A 24,740-nucleotide genomic window follows, 5' to 3' on the forward strand; every position below is an offset into this window, starting at 1 on the left:
CTTACACATGATTTTAGAACTTGTATGAAGTTTACATAAGTTGGATATGTCATCTTGGTCTTGGAGGCAACCTAACAAGCATAGCTCAGTTGGTTTGAAACATTGCAAAGCAGCTTTGGGGTTTAGAGTGAGATATGGTGTGCTAAGAGGGCAGTTGCCTCATCCCGCACCCTTGACAAAAGAAAATTCAAATTTATATTTTAGTACTCTAAGTATAAGTTGGGGTACCAATAGGAACTTTATCTCTTTGTAATGCTTGAAGAGTGTGTTTTAATTAATTAAAGTAATTGGGGCGTATGATAAGTGAAAGTCGGGGTGCCAAAAGCAGCGAAACGGTACTGAAGAAAAAGTAGACGGAGATTAAGCTGTGGGTATTTTTGTCATTTTGCTGAGACAAATGGCTTTTCTAACTAACGACAATAAAAAGGTACAAAACTGCTAAATCAAGAAAAGTTTCTTGTGGATGCTTTTTGGCCTCTGCAACCTTATTGTTGTTGATAGGTGAGGGAGAGAACTGAAGAGAGTGGGAAATTACTTTTTTACCCTGCTCAGAAATCATTATTTCCTCTCTTCATTGCAATGGCGGGGAAGATTATGCACGCGGTTCTCTACGATAGTTATGGAGGCGGTCCTGCTGGCTTAAAGGCAATTTCTTCTCATCTTTTTTTCTTTATAAGTTTAATTTTAATTTTATTATTATTATTTAAAGTTATTATTTAATGTGTTTTTGGGTTGAATTTTGAATTGTGAAACATTCAATATTTTTATTGCAAGAGGACTTAGAAAATGATGAGACAAGGAGTAGTGATTTGAAGAGAAAAAATATTTAAAGAGAAATTTGAATTTTAGATTAAATAATTAAGACTCATTTGGTTTAAAGGACAATATAGGGTTTCTAGGGAAGTTGAAGATGATGAGTTTTTGGGAAGAAACCCAAAAATATCATTTGTATAATCCCTGGAATATGTTTAGAAACTTTCCTTGATTTATCTGAACTTGGTTGGTTAATAGGGTACAAATCCAGGTCTTATGTTATTGAAATTGAGTTTACATATGCTTTAAGTGTGTGTTGGGTAACACTTCTGAAGTCTGAATGGAGGTGGTGCACCTTTAAAATTCAGATGTCAGTAGCTTTATTGCCGTCTGTTTCGATTCAGATTTCAGAATTAAGAACCAACATTCAGAAGTTTTGGTTCAGCGATGAGGGACGCTGGATGAAACTTCTGAATTTGTTTTTTATTCCTAAAATGCCATCCTCAAAACATTGATTTCTATCACTTATCCTTTCTTTATACAAATCCTAAAACCCTTATTTTTAACTTTTCTACCTCTCCTTCCTCTACAACAGAGTTGTCAAGGTCTCTCCCTTTTCTCTCGTTTCATGCTTGAAAACCCTATATTTTTCACTTCGAAATTAACATGGTAAAATCTTTCTCTATCTTTGATCTACCATTTCGATTATATACTTGTAATTTAAAAATCTTTAGGGTTTTTTGTGTGTATGGGGTTTAGGTTTGTTGATTTGGGTGTTTAAAGAAAAAACGATTGAGATTATTAGGGTAGTCATCTTGGTCTTGGATGATTTTTAAAACCATAGGAGATTAGTGTCTATGCTAGAAGATCCACCATGTTATAATGAAATATTCTCACCGCAAGTACAAGCTGATATGATCACTTTACGTGATCAGATTGCAAATCAACTAGAAAATACATGATTGTTTATTGTTTGAGTATTACCTTGTTGGAAAATAATTCTCAAGTATGAATTCAATTTGAAAACAATACTTTTGGAGTGTTTGATTTATTAGAAATCGAAATTAAATGTGTGAATGGTTTCATTATGCATAACGTATTATGTTTTTCGGTTAACAATTTATTAGAATTACAAAAGGGTAATGTTGTTAAAATGACCATTATGTTTTAAAATTCTGTTTGTAGCCAGAAGCTTTTAAAAATGACAAACAAACAACTTTTCTGGAACTAGATTTTAGATTCCGGATTTCAGAAAATAGAGACTAGACTTTAAACTTCAGATTTCAGATTTCAACTTTTAACTGTCTCTGTCTCCATATATTTTCTTTTGGGTCTTCCTTTCGCTATTTTAGTAACTTCAACTTGAATATTTCTTGTAATTAAGGCTGTAGTAGGTTTCGTTGAACATGTCCAAACCATCTCTATCGTCTTTCTCTTACTTTATTGCATATTGGAGGGAGTTCTACATTTTTCTGAATGTTAAGAATGGTCTTTTCTCTCATCCATCTCAACATCCTCATCTCTTGGTCTTGGTGCTTCTTGACTGCCTAACATTCAGCTCCATAAAGCAATAGCTGGGCTTACTACCATCTTATAAATTATTTCTCTTTTAGTTGGATTGGCATGTGTCTGCTGCACTGTATATACCAAAAAAGGGAGCGCACCTCCACTTTAAAAATCCAGCTTTGATTCTCTAGCAGAACTTCCTCAACCTCTCCTATCTTTACGTGTAAAGACCCAAGATAACGAAATTGGTCACTTCGAGTTATTTTTAGACCATTAATTTTAAATGAGTGTTACTCTTTCTGGGTGTAAGTGCTAAATTTACACTCCGTACACTTCTTCTTGGTTCTATATTTGTCATTTGCAGTGGAGCTATTCCTAAATTTTATCGATGTACTAAAAAAAAACTAGTTTTGTGTAGGTTCCCCCTTATCATCTCATCTCTCTCCATAATTTGATAGCTATCCGATCTTCGGACAAGTAGTGCTGAAAAAAATGCGTTGTTTCCTGTAGCATCTAATGCACAATCACATATACAAATTAATGTGTATAATGTTGCTTTTGTGTTTGATTAGATGTTGGAAGGTATGACCATGGTTATAAAATTTGATTGAATGTCTAAAATTCTGGGATTTTGTTTTGGTTTTGAAGCTTTCCAAAAATAACCTTGTAAGAAATAATACAGTGGTCTACACATGCCCATTTCCCCCCTCCCCCAATTTTACATTGTTTAGTAGTCATTGCTCCCATTCAGTGAATAAAGCTAAGAGGGATAAACTATACGCTTTCTGTGAAAAAGGAAAAATAGCTGCTCCAATACTTATTACAAATATTAATTGAAAATTTTCGAATATGTTTCACTGAAATTGGGATGCTTCAGCAAGTTTTTTCCTAGGCTAAATTTTGGTATGAAACTGAAATTAAAAATGTGGGTATAGAACTTCTGATCACAGTAATTTTTCGTATGGAAAAAATTGGTATCATTCTAATAACAGCAGCAATCTATGGAAAAAAAAACAACTGATTGGGGTCTGATCAATGACTCAAATAATTCTAATCCCTAATAAAAATAAATAGATAAGCTGAGCTCTTTATCCTCTTTTGATGTTCCTTGGTCAGGGCTACATGACTTGCTCAATGTAGTGTAGAGATTATGCCTGGTATTAGTTGTGAAGGTTCTATGGTTTATATACATTAATATCCTCTAGCTGAAATCTGTCCAAGGCTAAGGCTTCAAAGAACCAACACATCATGTTGGATATGTTATAGGCATAACCAGTGGCGGAGCCAGGATTTCCTCCTAGGGGTGAAAAGCATAGTTAATGATCACATTGAAGAGCTTGAAGATCATCGGATTTGGAGAGAAAATTCAAGTGCTTTTGGTTAGAGGTTGAAGAAAAGGACATTTAGATCATTTCTCACTAGTGTATGAGAGAAGACTCAAGTCAAGCGGGCAATGCCATCAATTTAAAAGCATTGGGTATATTTGCCTAAATGCCTATAGGCCCCCTTGACCTCGGTCTTTACCAATAAAAAAATGCAAAATGATCTCATTACCCTCGTCTTCAACCTGAAACAAAAAACCCTATGAATTCTCTTCCCAACTTCAACCTCTTAGATAAAAAAATTTTACCCTAGTTTTCAACCTTAAGCTTAATCGACTTCAACCTTTAAATCGAAAGAAGAAGATAGGCTTTTTAAAATAGAAGATGATGAGATTTTTGATAGAAAATTCTAAGGTATTATACATGGAATTAAGACAATATTCAAAAGGATGGATTGAAGATGAAATTAATTAGATTAAAATTAATTTATATAGGGGTTTAAGTGCTTGAATCCCATACCTTTTAGCCATTAGTGAAACAAATGGCCCACATCCCGATTGAGTAACTTCTTTTAAACTTTGGATTTGAAGGAACCCTATCTATGTTCCTCATGTAGCAGTCTTTGACTATAAAACCCTTGTCAACTGACATAAATTGAAAAAATTCTTGAAGATAAACAATGCCACACTCCTCACTGTCCCAAATCTCGCCTTCTCAGCCTTGGCATCTTTCTCACTCGACCTTATAAACTAAATACCCCTTATACCCCATGACCTTGACATCTCTCTCTCTCTCCATTTTTCTCTCTTTGTCATTATTTCCATCATCTCTCTCTCCCACTCTCTCCATTGTTCTATCCCTATCACTCTCTTCACTCTTTCCATTGTCTCTCTCTCTTTAACTCTCCATTTTCCCTCTTTCTATCACTCTTTCCATCGTCTCTCTCTCTTTCACTTTCCAGTTTTCCTCTCCCTGACACTCTTACCATCATCTCTCTCTCTCTCTCCATTTTTCTCTCCTTGTCTCTCTTTTTATCTCCTCTCTCTCACTTTCCATTTTTCTCTACCTGTCACTCTTTCCATGGTTTCTCTCGATCTCTCTCACTCTCCATTTTTGCTCTGTCATTCTTGACATCATCTCTCTCACTCTATTTTTCTCTCCCTATCACTCTTTCTATTCTCTCTCTCTCTTTCTTCCCCTATTTTTTTAATATTATTAAGTGGTGCCTTGAGGATTTGAAGAAGACACCAAAGGTAGGCCAAAAAGGAGTTGCACAATGAGTTCAAGACCCAGTGATCCAAGGCAAGTTGTTTTCGGAAAAATGATCCGATTCTCAATTCTTTCTTAGAAATTGGGGCAATTGGACCTTCCCGTACCCCTCTCTAAACGTTTAGGACTATTCTTTCATTCTCTCTGGCTCTCTCTTATATTTTTGTACGTTACCTACGTTTGAGAACTCGATGGGTGCATTATATAGGCCCAAACAGCCTTGGGAAATAATGGGCATTCCTTGGGGTTAGTCTCGCATGGCGACGCCATCATCTTGAGGTATGTTTCATGTGGAGACACATCGTGGAATGGGAAGGCCCCTTATTTTCTAAAGCTCATTAATATTGCGATAAAAAATAGTTGAAGGAATTATATTGTGTTAATCGTTTAATGTTGCATGCTTGTTTCATTTGAATGCACTATTTTTTATATGGAATGACTGGCATTTTATACATGCTGGGTAATATATTGTGTTTGATAGAATATTGAAGAATGATAAGAAGATGAAAACACAAGAGAAAAGCCACGATTAGGAGTGGGACATGACATGAGATCAAGTAATAATAGGCAAGTGAAAACTAAGGATCGGTTACAAAATCTATCTTAAGAAGTTGACTCCTTCAGGACAAAGAACTTCGAGAAGTTTTGGCCTGTCAACTGGCAAGTACTTCATGAAAGAATAGGTGTCTCCTTAGAGGGATAGGGTTCCAATAGTCAGATGAGCTAGGAAGGATTGTCTGACAAAACATCGTGAAGGAATTGGCGTCTCCTTAAAGAGATGCGTGTTCCAATAATTGGTTGAGTTAAGGTGAATTGGGTAATAACTAGTACAAATCTCTTGAGGGATGACCCGTACTTGGTAGGTAACTCCCACAATAGTGATGACCCAATGATGGTACCTCTCCAAACTTTGAGGAAAATAAGGGGATTGGCTCGGGTGTAAAGGTGTTAAAAAAGTAAATAAAGAAGTAAAAATAGATTATCAATTTTTTAAAGATGGCTTCTGCAAAGAGCACAAAACATTTATGTGATTGACTATACTTGCATGTTCGGTTTTAAAGTTTTTATTTTTAAGCTAGGAATTGATTTGTTAGATCTTTTTTGCTTTGCTAAACTTCACCACTTACTGATGTTTTATGTCAGCAAATGAAAATGAAGCGGCGTTAATGAGCTGTAATAGGAGACTTTGTGATGATCCTGTCAGGATTTTACTAATTGGATCTTGGCAGTCTTGTGGAAAAGCTATGTAAATTTTGAATGTTTGTAAATGTATGGATTTTATTTTGTTGCTTGAATTACGATTTTCATGACTCATTTATAGTATTTGACTCTTTTTAGTAAAGAGTGTTAATATAGAAATCGGGGTCGTGACAATTTGTGTGGGGTTCTTCCATGCTGTCCAACTCGTTTCTTCTTTTTCACTTGGGCATCACATATGGTAGAATCATTATTACTTAAGCGGTCACTTAATCAACTGGAAGAATGTCATTCCCAAGATATGTTGTGTGTGTATTGCCATTACTAACTTGTTATATCATCTGCTGCTTCGCTACAGTTCCTCTTTTGTTGTATTCAAGACATTCTTAAGGTCCTTGGTGCAAAAATACAGTTATCCACTTCCTTCAAGGGTGGTCCTCAATTGCTTCTATTATCCAAAATATTACTTTGCATTTGCTTCCTGTTAAGAAATAAAGAGAAGACATGGAATTTCTGAAGGCATGAAGGGAGATATAGGATTCATTGTTCTAAAAGTCGAGCTTTAGTCATTGATGTGTTTGGAAGGTAGGACTTAGAAATTATATTTGGAGTTCATTGGTTCTTGTTGTCCTTAGTTTTTGTCGTGTAGGCCAATGAATGCCTCTTCACAACTTCATTCTCCCTTTTTCCTTATTGTGATATCTTGTCCATTTCATCATTTCAATACCATTATCTTTGAAAATAAAAGGAAAGAAAAAGACTCTGAAACACAAATTGATTAGTTTTTAAGTTTTAGTTCAAACTTAAAACTAGGAAAATAGGCAATTCCCGTGCAAATGTAGAGTAAGATAATTCCAAAAGATTGATCAAATTGCGAAGTTTCTTTAAAAATGGCCAAAAGTCTAAACTCATGAAGCGTCTAACAGATGTTCGAGTTCAGTTTGAGAGTTTAACTCATCATCTGTTTCTTTTTTCTTTTTTCTTTTTTTATGTTGTCAATGCATATTTCGTTTTTTTTTTTTTTTTGGAAGCTATTAATAGCTTCCAGATTTTAGGATGGATACTAAACGATGTAGGAATTGAACAGTTGGTGTTATTATATTAATTTGGTACTTCAGTCATTGCTCATCAGAATATTATTACTTAGTTTTCCTGCCTCTTACAGCATGTGGAGGTTCCAGTTCCTATCCCGAAGAAAGATGAGGTTCTGTTTAAACTGGAAGCAACTAGTCTCAATCCAGTTGATTGGAAAATGCAGAAAGGGCTCCTCCGACCTCTTTTTCCTCGCAAGTTCCCATACATACCAGGTATTTTCAGAGATTTTTGCTGATCTGTAAATTTTGAAAGAGTTTCCGTCTATATTATGAATCAAGGCCCTTGTCTTTCTTTAGTTAGAATTCCGTTTTCCTATTCTAACCTATCTAACATTTGTCAATCTCTATTATGTTATGCTCTTCCATATCGTTCTCTGGATATTGGATTACACTCTTATATATTATTAGTACAATGAAAAACAGTACTATTATTTGGTTCCTATTTGAAACCATGGCAATTAGTTATATGCTCTTGGTTTAGATGTTCTCGACCGTGGCTAACCAACTATTATGGCTAACCAATTAAGAAAGCTAGAAGGAGCTCCATAGGAAGGGTTTGGCAGCCATTAGAATCTTCATTCTTTTCTTTTTTCTCATCACCTCATCTCTCATAGCTCTCTCTATATTTTTCTCCAAATGACCATTTCCTCTTGGGTGCTAGGTAAGTACGAAAGATAGTTTTGTTTTTCTTTTCTTTTTCTACATCTTAAACCATTGATTGAAACCCCTCTCTTAATAATATTTTTACTAACAATGGTAGAAGGGTTTGAGGAAAACATTCTAGCCGGAGAAGGCCAAGAGGTTATGAAGAGGATTCCATCACCGATCAAGATAGGATTTGATCTCATTAATGTAGTTTAATAATGATAGGAAGGAAGTAATGTATGTATATCTATATATATATGGGTAGCATTCATTTGCCAAATTCCTAGACAAAGTGTTTTATCTTATATGGCCTAAAATTTTCGGAATGGGCTGATTTTTTGTGAGGATGATCTCTATGGTGAGGAGACCATCCTCACAAAAAATCACCCCATTCTGAAAATTCTAACCCTAGTTTATAAGTTGAAGAATCGTTTACCGTCAATTTTTCACCGTTAGTTTGTAACCATTTTTCATAGGGTTAGAAGTTTTAGAAAGGGCAGATTTTTTGTGAGGATGATCTCCTCACCATAGAGGTCGTCCTCACAAAAAACCGGCCCATTCCGAAACTTTTAGCCCATATAAAACAGAATTTTGTCCAAAATTTTGGCTGTTGAACCCAGCCCTATATATATTGTAGTTAAGCCATGATCTTTGTTCTAAATGAAATCCGATGATGTTGTGTGTAGACGTTAGTATAGTTTTGTTGATGCCATGATTGAGATGAATGCTTTGCATGATTTGAGTTGAAGAAGAGAGAATACAAGGTATGCTTATGAGGAAAAATGGTGGTGTAAAGCAAGTAGGGCATAGGCCCTTGGGTGCAAGACCCTTAAGATGTCGAGGATGATTCTGGAATGAGGTTGTTACGGTTTAGCCAAACTGAGGATAAAATGGCTAAATTGAATGTTGTGGTTTAGCAATACCGGTGATAAAATGGCCAAAATGGGTGATAGAAAATTGTTCTGTGTTTATAATTTTTGATCATGTGATGAAGTATTTGGTTTGTATTATTTCGTTGTTGTTATATGATGTGCATTTTGTTCAAGTTTGTTTTATTATTGTTGAACTATGTGAAGGGGGTTTCATGTAACTCCTAGAGGGCTTCGTTGCTCATGCTTTTAATATTCAAATACATTGGAGTGAGGCGACACGACATTGGAGGAATCGAGTGGAGGATTCATTCAATTTGACCAAGCATTATTAGGAGTTATCTTGTTTTATTATTATTGGGTGTACGAGGGATAGGGGAAACACTACCACAAAGATATTATAGTTTATTTAACATTGTTGTTGTCTTGATTAGACTTAGTTTGCGTGCTTAAAAGTGTCAGTAGTATTAAATGCAACTAATTCGTAGAATTCTTTCTTTAGTTTTCCTTAATTGGAAACCTAATATACTGTTTTGTAAAGGCAATTGCATTAAGTTTCTCTTTGAATCTAAACATGATTTTTATATGGAATAAAGTTTTGGCAGTTAACTTTCATCAGAAATTGGTGTCTCATTATTTTGATCTATATGCAATTTCTAGTGATTAACAAAAAACAATCTCAGTATAATCTGTAATTTTCTCTCTCTTTAGGAACCAAAACTTCAATATAGTTTTTTTTATATTAGTTTCCTAAATTATTCCCTTCCTTGGCTTTCTGTAGAGTCCAAGTTTGAATTTCAATAAGTAACAAATTGGATAGAAATTCCCAAAGACAAACTAATATTTGTTGAATTCCAATCCATGGAAACGCCCAATAGGCTTCTTGTTCATTTTTGAAATACAAAACCAACCAGCTTTTGTAAATAGATATTTTTCTTTGATGGGTCATCAAGTCCTCTTTTTGAATTGGTATGATCCATCAGAAACCATTTTAACGTGAGTGAGATATGATTTTTTTTCATTGGGAATATGTCAAACTTGTCCATGTTGTAAATAGTTTGGTGAGTTCAGCTGAATGATGTCTAACCGAGTCAGTAGGGAAAGTTGACTCTTGGAGGGTTAGTGGACTTCTTTTCATCTCACCCCTAGGTTTAGGTTCATGGGTCGAGCCATGGACTATGGACCTGGTTGTGGGTCCCAAAATCTGGCGTGTGACACAAAATGCTTTTAGGTGCATGATGCTTTTCCAGTAAGTTAACTATTATTTTAAATTGCACTAATTCATAATTTGTCGAAGGAGTTAATTCCCATTAAGACCGTTCATTTGTATTTGATTGCTTTCTTGGTATTGAATTTTGGTCTTAATGCTTGTTTTGGTCAGCTTGGAAATGGAATATTTTATAAAATATTTAGATTAGTATGCAAAGCAATACAATGATCATGGAAATATAGTGGTAATTCATTGAAACTGGAGAAAATGATAAAACAAGCATGAAAATAGAATTGTTAAGCAACAATAAAGTGATGAACAACCATATGATATGTGAAATGAAGATCAATACAGTTTTATTACATGTTGCCACAAGTAAGTGAGAGTCTGATAGCCAAAAACAAGTCATACATATGGACTTCGGGGAAGAAAGAAGCAACCTGTGGAGGAGGGTGATTCATGCTAAATATGGAGAAAAGAGGTTGGTTGGTATAGTGGTGAGGCTAAAGGATCTTACGGGTGTAGTGTGTGGAAAGGTATTCTGAAGGGTGTTGATAGCTTTGATAGGGAGATTAGATTCAAAGTTGGGTTGGGGGACGAGGTTAGATTTTGGGAGGATATTTGGTGCGGTACTTCGTCTCTGCTATTCAATTTCCATCATTATACGCTTGTTTATTGAAAAAGTACAACCCTGTGAGACAGTGTTTGATTCGGGACAGTAATATGGATTCTTGGGATCTGGGTTTCAAGAGGAACTTCAATGACTGAGAGTTAATTGAGATCACATCTCTTCTAGATCTTCTTAATTCGCTCCAATTCAGAGATAATGAACAGGACATGAGATAATGGTTCAAGGCCGAGGACAAGAGGTTTTCTGTTAAATCTTTTTATAATTGCTTGCTCCCGTCATGCGAAGTCTCTTTCTCATCATCCATCATTTGGTTCACTTTTATACCACCCAAGGTTATCTTTTTCTTATGGCTTGCCTCTTTGGGTAGAATCCTAACCTTGGACAATCTAATCTCTCAAGGGTGGATCACCCCAAACTTTTGTTACCTGTGCTCGAAGAATGGGGAGTCCGCCAACCACATTCTTATTCATTGTCCCTTCTCACGTGATATTTGGATGTTCTTTTTATCTCGTTTCCAGGTGGTTTGAGTTTTCCCTCTTTCTCTTTTCACACTGTTGGAGGGTTGGAGATTCAATATCTTCTCTTCTAGAAAGAGGTATTTTTGAACTATCCTTCCTTCAGCCATTGCGTGGGGTCTTTGGAAAGTGCGCAACAACAAAGTGTTTCAGAATAAAGAGAGCTCATCTCATACGGTGATTTTGGAGATTTTGGGGTTACTCTTCTTTTGGTCAAAGATGAGTAAGGACTTCGAGGGCGTGTACTTCCAAGATTTTGTTTTCAACTGGAATACCATTTGCTACTCGTAGCCCCCCTTCGAGTGTGTAACTTTATTTTCCTTTGTTCTTTCTTTTGTTTTTGACTTTTTTCTTCCTTTGTTTCTGGCATGTTCGTGTTTTTTTGTCTTGCTGTTTGGGGGCTATCTCAGCCACCTTTTCTCCTTTCTTTTCAATGGAAAATTTTATACTTATAAAAAATAAAAAAATAAAAACAAGTCATACATGGAAATGAGAATAATCATGTCACAATAACCGCATACCCTTTAGCATATAAGTACTTGTTTAAATGAATGTAGTATTAAGTGTTGTAATCAAGCATTATTATACATTTTCTTCAAGTACGAGTAAATTGCTAATATATTTAACTAATTAGAACATGGAGAACTATACGTTCATGTTTATACACACATACTAATGTGCTTAAATTGAATTACAATTGTATGACAATTAAATACCTCATAAATGACAATTATAAGTCTTTTCTAAAAGAAGTTTATAATTTTGTGTTATTTTACGTCTATAATATTTTAAATTTTTTGAGAAGTTTTAGTCAAAGGTTATGATTCACCACAATAGTCCCCCACCGAATTCTTGCATTTATTATTTTGGTCGAAATTTACTGTTTATTACATATTTCCCAGAATGTTCTATTGAAATATCTACTAAAAAAAACTACTAGTTGAATTCCTTATCAATCCCTATGGAAATGGAATTACTTTGTTGTATTTCATGTTGGAATTTAATATGATGGCCACTTTGATATTTATATGTTTGAAATCCAAAATTGTAGGCATCAGGAAATATATGTTCTAAGCCTTGTTTTCCTGACGGAACAGGTACCGATGTAGCTGGAGAGGTGGTAGAGGTTGGTCCAGGTGTCAAGAATTTCAAAGTTGGTGACAAAGTTGTAGCTGTACTTAGCCATACTGTGAGTGCCTCGGTTCACTCTCCTCTTTTTATTTCTTTTTTACATTTTTCCACTTTATGCCTGTGTGGTTTATTCTTTATTACACTATGTTGCTGATCCCAAACTTAGATAAAGGAGGGTTGTGTCCTGTTAGCATCCCGTCAAAACTTTGTCCTCTCCTACCAGGAATGTTGATGATAATTTTATGTTTTTTTGGTTTGGAATCACACTGTCCAAGAGAACCACCTTCATCGTAAACCATTTGGATTGCAATACATTTGCAGTGTAAATCATTTGCAAATGCAAATGCAAGTAATTTTCTGAAATCAATTTTACTGGTGCTTGGTTACACAATGCAAATGATTTGCATGGTGAAAATTTTGCATGGATATCCTAAATTCTTAAGAAATTTCGGTAAATGATCTGCAGCAGAAAAAGTAGCGTAAATTATTTGCAAAATCACAATCAAATTTTTTATTGCAAAGATCAACGAATCACAAAAAAAGATTCGTAAGAGATTTCCCAATGGTTACTAAGCAATAGTAAACCAAATGCATGCAAAACATTTGCAGTGCAAATGCAAATGATGTGTAGTGTACCAAGCAAGGCCTTAGTCGCAGGGACCTTCTTCTATGCTAGGTGCCACTGTTGCTCCCTCTTTTGCTTCTTCAAATGGTTCTTTTAAAACTGGCTTGCATCAGGTGCTTCCTTGTACATCTGACCGAGTTGACTTAGGATTTAGTTGTGGTGAGTTGAACAAAGGATTTCGGGTTTAAGATAGGGTCGATTAAAAGATCTAGGTTGCTGGATTTTAAAGTTGTATTGGTTGGAAAATATGGTTTAAGGGGCTAAATGCTGAATTACTTATTTTTATGTGAAGTTAAAAACTTAAGTTTCGATGCCTGCAAATCTGACCTCCCTAAAGCTTTAGATGGGTTCCACCGAAACCAAGGATATCTCCCACATCAACAATTGAATGATTTTTACAACCCCATCTGTATTCATTTGTTTTGGAATTTTGGACTCTGAAGCCAAAGGTTTCAGTTTACTAATAAAGAAACAGAGAAGTAACTAACTAGTTGCAAGTATATATATATAGAGGGTCAGTTTCGGCAGCCAAAATTTATCCTACATGGGTTAAAAGTGAGATCATCCTCACAAAAATTCAGCCCATTCTAAACTTCTAACCCCATCAAAAGTGGTTTACAAATTAAGGTTAAAAATCGACAGTCCACAATTCTTCATCTTGTAAATCATGCCCATTTATTTTCCTGATGTGGTGTTATCCACTCTTAGAATGGCTATTGTATATATGACAGGTTGGAGGTGGTCTGGCTGAGTTTGCTGCGTCTCAGGAGAGCTTGACGGTAAAGAGGCCTCCCGAAGTATCAGCAGCTGAAGCTGCGGGCTTACCTGTCGCTGGTCTCACTGCATATCAGGCCCTTACCAAGGCCGCTGGGATCAAGCTTGATGGCACTGGTAATCAAACCAACATTCTTATCACTGCAGCTTCAGGTGGAGTAGGTCACTATGCTGTTCAATTGGCAAAGCTTGGAAACACACATGTTACAGCCACTTGTGGGGCCCGGAACATTGATTTCGTTAAGAGCTTAGGAGCTGATGAGGTTCTTGATTATAAGACACCAGAAGGAGCGGCCCTGAGTAACCCATCGGGTCGGAAATATGATGCAGTAATCCATTGTGCAACGGGTATTTCTTGGTCAACTTTTGAGCCTAATTTGAGTGAGAAGGGGAAGGTTATAGACATCACTCCTGGTGTTAGTGCAATGATGACTTTTGTGCTGAAGAAACTGACCTTCTCTAAGAAACAATTGGTGCCATTACTTTTGATCCCCAAGGGTGAGAACCTTGAGTATTTGGTTGGGTTGGTGAAGGAAGGAAAGCTTAAGACAGTGGTGGACTCGAAACACCCACTGAGCAAAGCTGAAGATGCTTGGGCTAAGAGCATTGATGGCCATGCTACAGGGAAGATAATCGTGGAGCCGTAATTAAAAGATAATGTGTGAGTTTGGATTGGTATTGTGTTTATGATGATATTCAAGTACTAAAAACTGCTTTATCTATAGCATAATTTGTCTGGTGTACGTAAATAAGTTTCACCTAAAGAACAAAGACTCAGACCAATATCTGACTCCTATGTAAAAAATGCTACCATGATGTGCAATCTTGCTTCCTAGTTCCTCCAATCATCTTTTATTTATTTATGAGTAAATTACACTAACCCCTCTGTGGTTTGACATAATTACATGTTGGCCCCCAAACATTTTGACAATTGCATTTACCTCTCCTATCACGTACGGTATTAAAATTCAGATGTTATTTTACTATTTAACCTTATTATCTTTTTTTATAAATAAAAAAAATTCTAAAAAACGATAAAAATGCTTATGTTTAAGGGTCTGTTCTTTACAAAAGTCAGTTCCAGCTCCAGAAATTGGTTTATGGAAGAAGTAGAAGTCTAGATCCTGAAAAGTTATATCCAGCAGAAACTTGTTCGTTACAGAAGTATCTAAGCCAGAAATTGATATTCGTTTGACAGTTTTTTGTTGTTGAATTCTGATCAAATGACTAGAATACTCTTAATGTTGATAATGCATTTAAAATGTACAAAAAATGAGCAAAATATCTTAATAAATATATAATTATACTAAATATATATAAATATAATAAATTTATATTAAAAATTTATAAGAATAATTATTTTCAATTAAAATAAATTTATAAATTTTATAATTCTATCGAAATTTCGGTAGTATCTCCTCTTAAAAATGAACATATGATAAAGAAAATACCTGCATAATACACAATCCAACATCTACATAAAAATGAAGGGTGTTTTGATAATAAAGTAGTGATGATGAATTACTTTTGATCTTGATAATAAAGATGAATGGTATTTTGGTAATTTCATTTTATTTTTTAAGGTTAAGTTTGATTAGAAGTTTGATTAAAGATGAAGGGTATTTTGGTAAAAATGAAGGATATTTTGAAAGATGAAGGATATTTTGATAAAGATAAAGGGTATCTTAGTAATTCCCTTTTGTTTTTTAAGGTTAAGTTTAGTTGAAAATTTGATTAAATATGAAGGGTATTTTGATAATTTTCTTTTGTTTTCAAAGGTTAAGTTTGATTGGAAATTTGATTAAAGATTAAGGGTATTTTAGTAATCTCTTTTCATTTTTCAAGGTTAAATTTGGTTGGAAATTTAATTAAAAATGAAGGGTATTTTGATAATTACACTTGAGTCATTTTTTACGTTTTTGGCTTCTCGTAAAAGCCATTTGACAAAGTCCCTCTTGGGTGACTTCTTTTAATAGTCACTTTTAGGCTTCAATTGAAATCTACAGGAGCAAAAAAAAATCTAAATGAACATCATTTATTTGTCTTTTTTGCCTTAAAAGCAGAAAAAACAAAAAAAAACTGGCTCTTGTAGCCCAAAAGAACATGACCTATCTACACTCTCATGCGAACCCATTTAGTCACAAGGTTGTTTTTGCATGTTATTAAAATTAATATTTTAAAATGGGTAAAATTGTCTTTACAAAATGTAAAAAACATCTTTCTTTAACGGTTTGATTGATGGCAAGCAGACAAAAGGGAGGTAAGTGAGCTTGGTAGATAAATTATAGGGGAGCTAAGTATAATTATCAATCCATTAGGGGGTTTAGATAGAATTATGTCAAATCACAAGGGGTGAAAGTGTAATTTACCCTTTAAAATGAAGAAAAGATATCTGATTAATAATAAGAATTTTTTTTTTCTAAAGGTTCCTGACAATACATGAGGCGCTAATTTGGGTCAAATATTCTGTAATGCATCGAACAACTTTATTCTAAGGTAAGTCCTATTTAGTATTTACTTATTTTCTCTCCTGAACTCCATAAAACTCTCTTGAAACTTGACCTTTTTAATTTCATTTCTTGCTGCCATAACTACACTGTTATTCATTTTTAATTAATTGATGGAAACATTTTTCATTGACATACTTTCTTTGGTGTGGACAATTTAGCAATGCTAACTTGGCTGGAACTTCCTATTTTCAAGTTTTTGTCAATGTCAACGTGCGCACATAACAATAGTTCATGGCATTGTAATTCATGCTTAGGCATTTTCTTTAGTTATATTTTCTAATAATTATAATTAAATGTGAAGATCATCTATCCTTCGCATCAACATGTATTCTGCATCATTTGAAACTTGGAAGACTTGATACCCTACAAAGTTGGTTGAGTGAGCAAAAAAGTACATCAGACTAGAAGACGATCCCTATAGCTCAACACACAAAAACAAAACTATACACACTGTTATAAAGATAAAAAACCAACAACAACAATAACAACCACAGAAGATTAAGGAGGGTGCAGACTCAACAAAATAAGAAACAAAGGAAGGAGAGTATGTAATTCTCCATTCCTATAAGTGAGATCCTTGCACTAATCCATACCGAGCTATTCTTCAAATGGCCCTAACCCTTTCCATAGACATAGGTGAAGCCCGACGAGGACTATTGTGCATATTATAGTCTGAGCTCACAAAACCAATAGATGTCGAGCTCAGGAGTTTTCTTCAAAAAATGGCAAAGTAAGGTCATCTCGACAATTTTGTAGGTAGGGCTAGATCAAATAGGAGACCAAAAAAGTAGTATAGGAAAGAATAACACCATGAACAGGAACAAAAAGATAGTAGGATAGAAAAGCCACGATGAACCATGTCATGATAAGAATGGATGAAAAGAAAGTGGGTGAAAGTCAGGCAGATGGGAGAGTAAGAACGCGTTGAATTGAGTAAATGGTGTAAGTGTATACTACTTAGAGTGGGCCCACTGATCTGATCTCCATTCAAGGAGGACACATAGTGGCATTTTCAGAAAATGACCTAGAGGGAATAGTACAACCTCATTATGATGCTTTGATCGTGAAACTGCAAGTAGGTACTTTCGACAACGACAACTCAGTGAACATTTTGTATGCCTCTTATTGAGGTTTTTTCTAAGTTTGGACACTCACATCTTACTATACAAAGTCTTTTAGACCCACAATCACCTACCCATACAAGTCACTCGGTACTGGGCCCTGGGGCCCACAAACGACTCCCATCACTCAAGAACACTCCCGAGGGGTCCTTAGGACCCTGAGCGCACCCTTTACTCATTCACAGGCTCACAAACACTCATCGAGCCTACGAAGGCCCTAATAATCGATATTACTCTACGAAAGCTTGTTGAGGCCCAAATCATTCACATATACAATCATAATAAAAACAATAGATACTGAGGAATGATAAACAGGGATGTATATATACAAGATTTTGCAATGTTTACATAAAAATGTCTATAACTAATACAAAATATCTAAATATCTTTGCAAGGTACATCAAAAATTATATGAAAGGGGGTCCAATATTGTCTGGAACACTCTTGAATCTCTGAGATCGCTCTAGCGGAAGAACCAGCCATTGATGCAAAACCAGACCCCCTAGAAGAAAGTAGACCATGCATCTGTAGTCGTCTTTCACAATCCGTGAAAAAAGCTCAGCATCCAAGGCTGCATCCTACTCTGTCATCCCCACAAGATTAGCTCCCGGGATAGACGATCCAGCGGAGGGAGAAGCCTGAAAAGAAAAACAAAGCAAGTTAAACACAAGCTGATATATATGCAGGATATGGAAATAAATGACTAAAAGGAAGGTATCCGAGGATGGGCAGAGGTGTTCGCTCCATCCCGACGTTGATGATAGTCCTGAAAAGATCAGAAGAGAATCAATCAAAAATAGGAGAAAAATAAGTTATGATCTACACAAGAATGAAAAAAGGAAAACAACACCATTTCAGCTTGAAGATGGGACTCCCGTAGGGCCATCTCTAGCTCCAACTCTTGAATGTAGGCTGATTGCACCTTGATGCGAGCGGCCTGTCTTTAATATGGGTCACATGCTCCTTCACCTCAGGCCAAGAAGCCTTCCACCAGTTCTTCATCTCTACAGTCGTCATCATATGCACCTTGATGACATCGTAACCCTCTCAAAAGGGACAAAGATCATCGACCTGAAATCAATAGTACGAAACTAATGAGAACAATAAAAAGGTAAAAAATCTTAAAGAAAGAGAGACAAAGACAAAATCCATACCACAATAGCGTGTTCCTGGATCAAGACCCCTTCGATCTTGCTAATCCTGGCTCGGGCAGTGATTGCAGGCATAATGCATCCGATGGATACCTGTCTGAACCAGGCTTAGAAGTCACCACCCCTCACAAAGCCAATAGCATATATGCCCCTCACCTGGGCCAGATACTCATTTACTGTCATTGCCCCAAAAATAGGCTCAGGTGGAGCGATAGGGACGCTAAGGCTCTTATTGTGCTGAAAGAATAGACACTCCCCCAGATAAAATGTATAGCACTGTTCTCCAATGAAATAAGGGTAACACTATCACTGGGTGTCACGCCAATAGGCGTTTTGCACCTCCTACCTCTCGCTAGCTGTACGAGGAAGATCACAAAGCGTGACGGAGAAAATCTACAAAAAAAAATCAGACAATGAGCACAAATAACCTCAAGTTGAAAAAACAGGGATAAAAGGTCAAGAGCACTCACGTCTTGAAGACAACATCAATCAATGTAGGTGCGAGCACTTCGAGGGCTACTCTTGATTACCTTAGCAACCCGGGTGGCCTAGAAAGCACCCAAGGGATAACCCTCATCGGGGTAACGCCGTGTCGGCATATAGAATAAGAAGTAGACAAACAAAAATCTAAAAAAAAACGTAAAGTGTTAGGCAAGGAATATGAGACTGAACAGGAGAAACAAACAAGGGGACGAAAAAGAAGCGTATTTACCTAAAAAATTACCAGAAGAAGCAGGTCAAGATCTGAAAGCTCCCTCGATCCGCGGGGTGCGCGGATCTGCTTTTGACTCTTGAGGTTTGGGAGTCGCCACCTAGTTATTGTGGTCTAGGAACCAAACTGACTCTAACATGGATAAAAAGAATTAATCTACCACAAAAAATCTGAATTCGGGGATCATGTTACGGGGTTGGAAGGTGTTAGGCACCAACCCCGCCCGGTCAAAAGCCGGTCTCTACTAACTTCCCAAATATATCACATTGCTAAAAACCTAGATAAAAATAAAAAAATTACATACCTTTCCGATAGCAAGGATTTTGTTCCCTCAGATCTGACAAAAAGAACTCCTTGTACTGTACTCCCTTGCTTCGTTCTGTCTCCGGATTTGACTTCGGGTCTCTTAGATCAAGGTATCTCCTTATTTTTGGATCTGAACTCTTCAAGTTTGTTGTGGATTTGGGGGTGTTTTTGAAGGGATTTTAGGTGTTTTCTAGACTAAAATTAAAGGAGGGATGTTAGATAAGGAATTGGGGCTCCAAAACTAGGGTTTATGGGGGCCTAGGGGAGTTTCTAGACCTACCTCTCTTAGGGTTTATGATTTTATACGAAAATAGGGTGTGAGCACCTCTATTTATAGATGTTTTTAGGGGTTGATTTGGATAGAGTTAGTGTTTAATTAGAGTTCTTTTAATTAGAGTTGTGTTTTAGTTAGACTTATTTTAGGTAGAATTGTGTTTTAATTAGAATTATTTTAGGTAGAATTGTTTTTAAGTTAGAACTCTATTAGATTGAATTATTATTTAATTAGAACTCTATTATGACTTTTGGTCTTATTTGATTGACTTTTAATGTTTTGACTTTAGTCTTAATTGATTGACTTTTAATATCTTGACTTCAGTCTTGCTTAATTGACTTTAATTTTGACTTTAGTCTCACTTGATTGAATTTAATACCTTGACCTTAGTCTTGCTTGATTGACTTTTAATTTTTGGAGAACCCCCCTCTAAAATATCTTTAATTCTTTGGACCTCCAAATGGAGGGGTCCTTAAAGAAATATCTCACGAACCCTCAACAATTTTACTTGAAAGCCCGATTGATCGATTTCTTCGATTCAAAATTTTAAATTAATTTCATTAATGTTTCAATTTAATTATTTAATGTTTTATTTATTAATTTCGAATTTTTTAATTATGAAAATTATGAAATTACCGTTTTGCCCCCGGAGAGGACTTTTCACGTTTTAAGTTGGTTTTTAATGTTCTAGGATGTTTTAGAATCGATTTTTCGTAAGGAATTCAATGGAAATATTAGTTTGTGTCAGTTATGAAATTTTTTGTGTGAAATGGTCATGAACTTTATGAGGGGCATTTTCATAATTTTGTCAAATTCTGTTAAAATTGGTGAAATGATTTATTTGGTTTCGATTTATTATTTTATGTATTTGAATGGGTTTTCCTAAGCGTAATGTAGGCTCTAGGGTTGTTTTGAGGTTAGGGGTATTTTGGTAATTTGATCAATTTTTAGTGATTTTTATCGTGAAACTTCTTTTTGGTCTGCAAGATGATGATTTCTATATTTCTGGGGTCGTATTTTCCTAACGTAGCGTGATTTCTAAGGTTTTGTCAATTCGAGATACCTCATCCGGATTTCTGAAACATATCGGGTAACAAAATAAAGCAATGGAATACACATCCATCATTGGGAATCATTGCGATCGGGTTGACAAGTTGATTAATCAGGCGGATGCAAAAATGGGGTGTCTACAAGATCCCGGCTTTTCGGGATGTAGTAATCCCCTTCGCTACACGATCAAGGCCTGCAAAAATGGTGCCATAGATCAGGCTTCCCCAATCGCAGTCTCCAATGTGGTCGATGTCTCGCATCCCCGAGAAGATAGTGGTGGAGAAAAAGGAATCATCCTCTAAGAAGAAGCAGCTACCAATGAAGAGAAGGAAGCAAATGCGAAAGACGATGTTGAAATCGACATCACCAAAATGAGTCGCTCTCTTTATAAGTATGAGGAGCCCCATCCTCTCCCTCAACTAACAACAACCCCATCAAATCCTCGATGCTGAGCCGACCCATTTTCCCTACCATGAATGCAAGGACCCTTGCGATGCCCAATAGCTTGCCCATCTCCTGAACGAACAGCATAGTCAGGGGCAAGGACTCTCTGTCCATGGTGATGCCCGTGATCGCCACAAAGTCCGAGTACCTAATGCCTATCTCCACCTCCGACATATAGAAATAGTGTGTCGTCGGGAACCAACGCTCCACCATAGCCAAGAAAAGCGGATGATTAGCCTTGAGAACGAGAATCTGCAAGAAGGCATTGAACCCTACTATTGAGAATTACGTCTATATATCATCTGAAAATAAGGTGGTTGTAGATAAAAATACACTCCATCGACCACGAAAGATGGCTAACGGATATGGGGTAAGCATGTCCAACCGTACCAAGATCGATAATTGCCTTCCCAGTCGGCACATAAGAGAGGTATCATGAACCCTCTCACTTTTCTCCACAGGAATCTCGACTGACCTTGCTTGCACCAATGGCCATATCCGCTTGGCCTCTACCCCCGGTAGCCCTGCTACTTCTGCTGCCATCAACTCGATGAAAGCACCCTCGATCCGCGTGGTGCGTAGATCTATTTTTGATTTTTGAAGTTTGGGAGTCGTCACATAATTATTACGATCTAGGAACCGAACACTGACTCTAAAAGATAAATAACACTAATCTACAAAAGAAAATATGGGTCTGGGGATCACGTTACGGGGTTGGAAGGTGATAGGCACCAACCCCGCCCAGCAAACATCGATCTCTACTTTTTCCCAAAGAATATTACATTGCTAAAAGACCTAAAATAAATAAATAAAATAATAAAAAAATAAAAAAATTTACCTTGATGATCGCAACAATGGTTCCCTCAGAATTGGTGGAGAGATTCCTTGCTTGTGATTCCTTACTTCATTTCTGTCACTAGATCCGTTTCTGATTTTTTAATATGAAGTATCTTCTTCCTAAATCTGAGTTTTTTTTTTGATGGATTTCTAGGTGTTTTTTAAGGGTTTCTGGGTGTTTTTTGATCAAAAGTTGGGGGCTGGATGATAGGTAAGGAATTAGGACTTCAAAATTAGGGTTTGGGGAAGGTTGGGGAGCCTCTTTGACCTACTTTTTCTAGGATTTTCTCTTTGATACGAAAATAGGTTGTAGAGACCCTTATTTATAGATTTTTTTAAGTGCTTTTTAGATAAAGTTAGTATTTAATTAGAATTACATTAGATAGTTTTAGAGCTTAATTAGAATTCTATTAGATAGTTTTAAAGTTTAATTAGAATTCTTTTAGATAGTTTTAGAATTTAATTAGAATTCTATTAGGATTTTGACTTTGGTCTTATTAAATTAATTAGGGTTTTGACTTAAGTCTCCCTTGATTGACTAAAATTTAGGGTTTTAACTTAAGTCTTACTTGATTGACTAAAATTTAGGGTTTTGTCTTAAGTCTTACTTGATTAACTTGATTTTAGGATTTTGACTTATGTCTTACTCTCGGAGATGACTTTTTACGTTTTAAGTCGTTTTTCAATGTTCTAGGATGTTTTGGAATTGATTTTTCATAAGGAATTCAATGCGAATATTGGTTTGTGTCACTTATGAATTTTTTCGCATGAAATGATCGTGATCTTTATGAAGGGCATTTTCGTAATTTTATCAAATTTTGTGAAAATTGGTGAAATTATTTATTTGGTTCCGATTTATTGTTTTATGTGTTTGAAAGGATTTTTCTAAATGTATTGTAGGCTCTAGGGATGTTTTGATGTTAGGAGTATTTTGATAATTTGATCATTTTTTAGTGATTTTTATCGTAAAGCTTCTTTTTGGCTGAAAAATGATGATTTCTATGTTTTTGGGATCATATTTTCCTAGCGTAGTATGGTTTCTACAGTTTTATTAGTTTGAGATACCTCATCTGAATTTCTAAAACATATCTAATAACAAATAAAGCATTTGAATAATCATCCATCATTGGGAATTGTCGCGATCGGATTGACGAGGTTATTAATCGTGTGAGTGCGAAAATGGGGTATCTACACTTGACTGTTCCTACCATCTATTGGGTCATCAGCATGACCACTCTAAAAAGTTCTCGCCTCATCAGCTCGGCTCCCAAAAGAAGAATCGACTTCCACAAGGACCTGTTAAACCTATTCGACTCAATTGCCATGTCATACCCCAAAACAAAACAAGTCCTGGTCCTGAGTCTAGCTTCTTCCTCTTTATCGGAAGAATGTTGTGCAACTCTAGTCCTCCTCTCTCTACCCATCTACAAGCCACCAATGTGTTGGATCAACAGTGAAAAACCTATGATTGCCTATCTCGGTATAACCTACCAAAATTCAAACAACCTCACCCGCCTACCCCAAACCTACCTATATCAAATGGTACCTAAGCAAACCAAGTAGATCCATTTGCCAAACCTAGGAAAGTTGACCCTAAGACCGACTACATTAGCTCAATCCACCCAGTCAATAGTCAAACCAACATCAATCCATTCGCTCAAACCTACGAGCTCCAATCCCAACCCCGCATTTCATCTACCCAAACCCAATATCATAAGTCTAACATTGACATTCATCATTCCTCGCCTACACTTATCAAACCCAAGACCCAGTCCTACCTACCTCAAACTTATACACCCTCCGACCAATTTACAATGAACCATCCATCCAACTTCCCACTTCTCTCTAACCTAGAAACTCTCGACAACTCAACAAACACACCACAATCCAAAAACTTAGTCAAACCATACCCACCATAAGTCCACAATAAGACCAGCGATAAATAAACAAAATATCTGGGAACAAGAAAAGAAAAAAGTAGTGTGACGACATAAAAAAATCAAAAGTATGCTAAAATAATCCGCGACCATGAAAAAAAAAGAATGTGGCACCCTACCTTTGACACCAAGACCATGTCCTTCATCATGACACCCATTTCACTCACATCCCCACCAAATCCCAAAACCACCACCTAGTCATTCAACATCCCAAACCACAAAACCTTTCCAACCTTCCATCCAATTTTAAAATTTTGACTCCCAAATAGTTCATCAACCTAAAACATCCACCACACCTCTTATCCAACAGAAATTCGACTCAGCATTACCATTCCCACTAACAACCCCTAGACCAATCCTACCATGTTCATCTTATCCACCAAAACCAAAAATCAATCCATTCAAACTCCATCCCCCAACCAAATCAATTCACCCACCAAAATCAACATTTCCAAACCACCCATAATTTTTGCCTTAAAACAAGCTCCAACTCGTTCAAAACAGTCCCTACATCATCCCCATTCACAATCATTCCAACGCCACCATTAAGCTCATTAATCCTATCCACAATCTTCCATCATAACCCATAACCAATCCACACCTTTTTCTAATACAAAGCATCACCAACTTCGGTCAAAATATCCATATTTGTCCCCACTCACCCCGACACAATTCAAACACCCACAAGACTACCATAACAACCCTTGAACATTACCACCCAACCTCAAACTCCACCATAAACTCGACCAAAAATACCTTCAACAGCCATACATTTCCCTAAAAAAATCATAACCACATCCCAAGCCAATCACCACCTCCTAAGAACCCAAACCTTATTCCCCATCCCATAAAATGCC

General features: G+C 36.2%; 1 protein-coding gene across 2 annotated transcripts; it reads left to right on the top strand.

Moving 5' to 3' along the window:
• The first annotated feature begins 444 nt into the window (after nt 1–444).
• On the top strand, nt 445–14,386 carry LOC147391258 (chloroplast envelope quinone oxidoreductase homolog). 2 transcript variants are annotated; one of them, XM_086458142.1, is made up of 4 exons: nt 445–645; nt 7,213–7,354; nt 12,109–12,200; nt 13,499–14,386. In XM_086458142.1, the coding sequence occupies exons 1-4, from the start codon at nt 580–582 to the stop codon at nt 14,186–14,188; spliced, it is 990 nt and encodes a 329-aa protein (XP_086314268.1). In that variant the 5' UTR covers nt 445–579; the 3' UTR covers nt 14,189–14,386. The 2 variants fall into 2 exon arrangements, with proteins under 2 accessions (XP_086314268.1, XP_086314269.1); XM_086458143.1 differs by lacking the exon at nt 445–645 and adding an exon at nt 6,093–6,119.
• Nucleotides 14,387–24,740: the final 10,354 nt, after the last annotated feature.

This window comes from Akebia trifoliata, chromosome 11 (assembly GCF_017979445.1).
Source record: "Akebia trifoliata isolate Shusen 1 chromosome 11, ASM1797944v1, whole genome shotgun sequence".
Lineage (NCBI taxonomy): Eukaryota > Viridiplantae > Streptophyta > Magnoliopsida > Ranunculales > Lardizabalaceae > Akebia > Akebia trifoliata.